General features: G+C 43.5%; 1 protein-coding gene across 1 annotated transcript in view; it reads right to left on the bottom strand.

The window, feature by feature from the left end:
- Window positions 1-2041, bottom strand: part of Acbd7 (acyl-CoA binding domain containing 7) — a 5274-nt gene extending 3233 nt beyond the window's left edge. The window contains exon 1 of the mRNA XM_055593902.1: window positions 1931-2041. Within this exon, the coding sequence (XP_055449877.1) occupies window positions 1931-1942 (12 nt within the window). The 5' untranslated portion in view covers window positions 1943-2041. The remainder of the gene's footprint in view (window positions 1-1930) is intronic.
- Window positions 2042-6000: the final 3959 nt, after the last annotated feature.

Below are 6000 nucleotides of genomic sequence, written 5' to 3'. Positions count from 1 at the left end.
TGTGTGTGTGTGTGTGTGTGTGTGTGTGTGTGTGTGTGTGTGTGTGTATGTATTAGAATTTGGCTATGTGCCTATGTTGTCTGGGCTACCTTGGAACATCCAGGTTTAAAGGACCCTCCTACTTCAGTTTTTCTAGAGGTGGTAAGAACCCAGGGGACTCCGAGTACTAAGTACCCTACCAGCTAATTCACACATGCCCTGTATTCTTAGACAGGCTTCTAACCTGCCTTTAGCCATGTCTTCTGCTTGAATGACTTTGTGTTTTTCTGACACAGGGTCTGTGTTGCACAGAGCTGCTTGGAATCCACCATGCAATTAAAGATGGCCTCGGACTCCTGCCCCTCGGGTCTCCAAATCCTCTGTACTGAGAATCACAGGTGTGGAGTTCCGCCCCAGGGTAGCATACGGCATTCTTGTGTTATATGATTGCAGTGGGAGGAATTTCAAATTGACCTACTAAGAATGTTTGAAGAGATTTTACTGGTAGCCCTCACTCTTTAAGCGTCAGCGGTTACAGTGACTACAGTTCAAGCATTCGCTGACTGCCGATGCTGATATCAAGAATGCGTTTTTTTTTTTTAACTAGAAGTTTATTTTATTGACGTGAAAGAAAGCTTTTGTTGCACCAATAATAGATTTAATAATGCATTTAACACTGATAGCAGTAGAAACCCGTGTTCTGTACCCATTTTAATTACTTGAACTTTGTCAATGCTGCCCTATTGCTATGGTTATTCACATGTCTTAGCTTATTGTTCTCTCGTGATGGTCTTTAACCTTTAAGTTCTCAATGAAAATATTTTTAAGGCAACTAAACACACCCTTATCCAATGTGGCTTTGAACACTTCCCATGCAGGTAACACACGTGTGCACGCACGCGCGCGCACATACACACACGCACACACACATGAAAAGTAACATATACAGACTAAGGGAGATTCAAGCCTCCATGTCTCTGGGGTATGTCATTCACCCATGATAATATCTCGCTTGAATAAATAAAATTTGCCATACTCGTAATGTAAAATGTTATGCATTAAAAAGGAGTATCTTAAACCAGGTGGTGGTGGTGCACACCTTTAGTCCCAGCACTCTTGAGGCAGAAGCAGGTGGATCTCTGTGAGTTCAAGGCCAACCTGGTCGACAGAGCGAGTTCCAGGACACCCAGGACTACACAGAGAGACCCTGCCTAGAAAAAAAAAACAGAGAGAGAGAGAGAGAGAGAAAGAGAGACAGACACACACACACACACACACACACACATAACCCCCAAAAGTATATCTTGATTTCATGAGAAGATGCTAATAAAACTGTTACGTACAGAAACAAGTCACAGGTGTATTGTGGTCACATGCCTTTCATTATACACACACAGGGAAGCAACCTGTCATGTAGTTATCTACTGGGGAAAAGGTTCCCTGGTTCTTATTTAGTCATGTTTATTCTCTTTCCATTTCTATCAATAAAATGGTAAGTTCCGAGCTTCATAGACTAGCCCTGCTAGTCAACAAAAACACCTGTGAGAACCTCGGGAGGTCTCAGGGACAAGGGGATTCGGAGACTCCCAAAGATGTCACCTGCTTCCCTGAGTTGTTAAGAGATGAAGAACACGCCCCCCCCCCCCCCCCCCCCCCCCCCGCCCCCTGCCCCGGGAGATTGTCAGTTTTTCAGATCTGAGTAATTTAAACCATCCCTGAGGCCCCAAAGGGGTTGCTATGGGGATCCTGGTCCTCGTCAACAGATGGTGAGATGCAGTCTATAGGGCAATAAAGAGGCGTTTTCAGGCAGGTGTGAGAGGGACTGCAGGGCAGCACAGAGCGCTCCCGGGTTAACCTGTCTGCCCCGGGGCTGGCACGCCTGCCCTCGCGATGGCTCAGAGCGCTTCCTTCTGAGCATCGCTCCTGCCTGGCCTTCCCAGATCCGGCTTACCTGCAGGGACATGGTGCTGAGCTACAGACTGCTGTGGGTGTGGGTCTCCGCTCAGGGTCCCAGTTTTCCCCGGCCTTGCCGCTTTCTTAAAGAGCTGCGCTCCTCCTCTGGTCTCTGCTATAGGTCCCACTCTGGGAATGGACGACTTTAATCCGTCACAGAAACCGGAGGGCGTGGCTGAGCGGTGGCCTGGACCTGCAGAGCCTTTTCCCCAAGAGAAGATTGCAAGATTACCTCTCTGCTCTTGGCTCAAACCTAAAAAAAAATAAATAAATAAATACATTAAAAAAATTATTATTTTTTTCCTCAAGAGGTTGTTTGTAGAAAGCTAAGAGAAGTCTCCCTCAGGCTTGGACCTCACCTGGGAGTCCTTGATGTTTCTTCTGTGATTCTAGAAACCTGGGTGGTGGTTGGTGGTCACTGGGACCTTTCAAATGGAACCACCCCAGCTCTTTCAGACTGGACTCATCAGGAGTGAAAAGGGACCAGAGGCTTGTGAACTTTGTCTTAAGAAAGCAAAAACATAAATTCTAAGTTCCAGCTACACGCATCTCCACCAGCATTTAATGTAATTCGTTTGGCAAAGGCCTGTTTATTGAGGTCCAGATCTCCCTGGGTACAAACTCCCCATCACCTGGAGTCTGCAAGGTCCCTGGATGAAGCTGTGAACCATTTTGTTACACTTCCAGAGACCTGGACAGAGATTCCCGCTCAGAGGAATTTGTTTCTGCCTAATTAAAACAGGTCTGTGGGAAAGAGACAGGAAAGACATCCCCTATTTAGGGAAACTGCTTTTGAACATGGAGCAATGCAAGCCCCCAGATTTTCTAACTCGGTTTTGAGTGAAATGTATTTTAGAAAATATCTGCTACCTTTTTGTGTCACTCTTGCTTTTCTTCCCTTTTGATTATTTTTTGGTGGTGATATTAACCAATTTCTAACTACAGAACAAAAGCCCATTGTAGAGCAAAGACCTGGGCAGCTTGTGACCCTGAATGTGGGCAGTGCATGGCGGGATACAGGGCAAAGGTTAGCCTCAGAACACTGAGCAGGACATTGAGTGGGCTTGGGTAGCTTAGTAGTGGCTACTGAGTGCCCATCTGCATCCTGAGCTGAGACCTTTTGATACTAGTCCTTGAAAGAAACTAGTGGCGGGGCCAGAGAGATGGTTCAGTGGTTAGGGGCACTGACTACTCTTTCAGAGGACCCAGGTTCAAATCCCAGTACCCTCATGACAGCTCACAACTGTCTGTAACTCCAAGATTGGTCACTCTCACATAGATATATATGCAGGCAAAACCCACCAAATATATATAAACTAAAGGTAAATACATTAAAAAAAAAAAAAGAAGCTTGTATAGGGAAGTCACACTGCTTTTTTTATTCCAGAATGTCTATTTATTTTAAAGATAGTAGCCCAAGTTGTCCTTGAATTCACTCTATCTCAGGCTAGCCTCCGTTTTGTGATGCTCCTGCCTCAGTCTCTCTTTTGCTGGGATGATAGATATCCAGAGTGTTCAAGATCTCTTTTCTGAGTTGTTGTCCTCTGTCAGATGCCAGAGCCCCAGGAGACTCCCCAAGACTGTCATTCATCCATTTCTCTGACTTCAGGTGAGACTGTCTGTTTCTTTCCCTTTCACTTGCCTTCCTTCCCATTCTACCTTAGGGTGTAGTGGGTTCCTGTGTTAAGTTTGCAGCACTGTATGCTGAAGTCCGTCAGAGTTGGTTCCTTAACCCAGAGGGAACACACATAACACCTGTTATCTTAACCCCAGGGGCGCAGAATACTGTCCCGGGGAATTTAAGGTACAGGAAACTGACATGTTGATTTTGTTTACACGAGTATAAACAAACGTTCTTAGTCTTATCTGGTGCTTGCTTATTTATTTATTTATTTATTTATTTATTTATTTATTTATTTATTTATTTATTTATTACCGGCCTCATCTCTGAAAGGGTAGCACTGCCACCCACTGTTGCCTGGGGATAGCCCATGTGCTCAAGACACCTCCCATTGACCTTGCTGCCATGGATACAGGTGTTCATCGGAGTACCCCGTGGACCTCCAGAGAGTTCAGCCTTGAAGTCTGTTGATTGATTTAGCAGCTCACCACTGAGGTCCATCCTCAGTTAACTGAGTTATAAATGCTGGGCTGAGTGTAGACATGCAAGAAAGCCTATAATGACACCAGTATTTTAGACAATTACTGCACACCACTAAAAATAAAATAATTGTTATTAACAGTACCTTTGTAGAACCCACAAAGCCACAATAGCACACAAATACAGAGCAAAGGTCAGGATTCCCTGCAGGAAAAGGAGACTCTGGTGTCCTTTTGCACATTTTTTCTCTTTATTGACAAACTTTATTGTCAGCTCTAATGCTACGACTTCTTGCCCAGAATCTTAAACTAATGTTATACTGTTGTAAACTTATAATCTAACACTTCAAGAATTAAATACAAAATGAAAGCTTTTATAAACCTTTTAAGTTATTAAACTATTTTAAGAGATATCCATAGACTTGACTTCATTTTCATAAACTGTATATTCATAAATGTAACTTATTTACAATGTGGAGTAGCAGCCATAATTGAAAAGTAAAATCGATATAGAATACCAAGTACATAGTAATTAAACTAGGGGAAGTATATGCTTAGACATTCCGGAAAATGTTTTGTAGAAAAATGATATAAACATAAACTGAATTGATACTGCTGATTTTTTTTTTAGCACACCTCTGTGTGAAATCCACTAGTAGATGACTTTGAATAAAAATATGTGGAGGTGATTGCTCCCTCACAAAAGACTAAAAAAAAAGACAAATAACCTTTTGTTGTTGTGTAAAGTCTGTGTTACACAAATGGAAAGAAATTGCCTTTGAGATATATTCCTTTTGGTAAAAATCTTGTGACAACATTGCTAAGCCTTCAAATGGAAAACAAGAACTAGAATAGTAGTGGATATATTTAATTTTTATTAATTCTGCTACAGCTGTCCCTGGGCCATCGCGGTTCCGTCTGTCAGACACTATATGGCCATCGGTGTAGTAAGCACCTTACTCGGAACTCTCTTCTAATCCTCAGAATAGGTGCTATTTTTATCACTCCATAGAAGGCCAATTAACTTGCCTGGGGCGCAGGTACACTGTGCGGTAAGGTTAGGGTTTCACCTTAGCAGCCTGTCTGCAGAGCCCTGTAATGTAAGAGCTGAAAAGATGACCTAGTGCTAGGTCAGGTCACAGGTAAACGAGCTCTGGAACTTCAGCGGGACACCACTCACAGCCATTTCCTTCTTTTCCCCTTACTCTTGCCTCTGCTTTTTTCTGGTTTCTTTCTTTTCTATTTCTTTTTCCCCCGTTCCCCCCACCCCAACTCTGTGTGTGTGTGTGTGTGTGTGTGTGTGTGTGTGTGTGTGTAAGCAGGTAGGTTCTGGCCCGTAGCTCCAGTTTGTGTTTGTGTGTGTAAGCAGGTAGGTTCTGGTTCCTTAGCTCCAGTTGGTGGCCTAAGTAACCAATCCAGGCTGACCTTGAACTCTAGATCCTCCCACCCTAGTTTCCCACCTGCCAGGATTTTACATGAAACTTTAGTATTTCAATTCTGCCATCGCAACTTGTCTTTCGCGCTACATGACTGCAGGTTAGAGTAAACAACGTTTAATGAAACGAAAGCCTGTCAGTGCACTCAAAACTTGTCCTGGCTTCATTCTTTTTACTTGTGATGAAAACACTTTTCCTGTAAAAACTGCAACGGTGTTTGGCCCAAAGCAGCACTTTGTTCTGTTTAACTTATGCCCAATAGGTGGTAATGAAATATAGAAGCTAGACTCTTTCAGAGTCTCAAATGACGAAGAGACCTAGAAAAGGAGGAAGATACCGAGCCTCCCAAATTCATTAGAAAAGGTCAGAAAGATAAAAATGATTCTGTCAAGCGTATCCAGCTGATTTTCAAATCTTCAGCGCGTTATTGCATTGCTTTACCAATCGTCCATCACACCCTCGTGAGCCTGTCCATAACCGTTTTTGTCTGCATTGGTGCAGCGGGCGCAACTGACACTGCCAGGCTATTCTG

This window comes from Psammomys obesus, unplaced genomic scaffold (genome assembly GCF_907164565.1).
Source record: "Psammomys obesus unplaced genomic scaffold, mPsaObe1.curated_primary_1811, whole genome shotgun sequence".
NCBI lineage: Eukaryota > Metazoa > Chordata > Mammalia > Rodentia > Muridae > Psammomys > Psammomys obesus.
The sequence above is the reverse complement of the archived record's forward strand: the minus strand, read 5'-3'. Positions and strand labels throughout refer to the sequence as shown.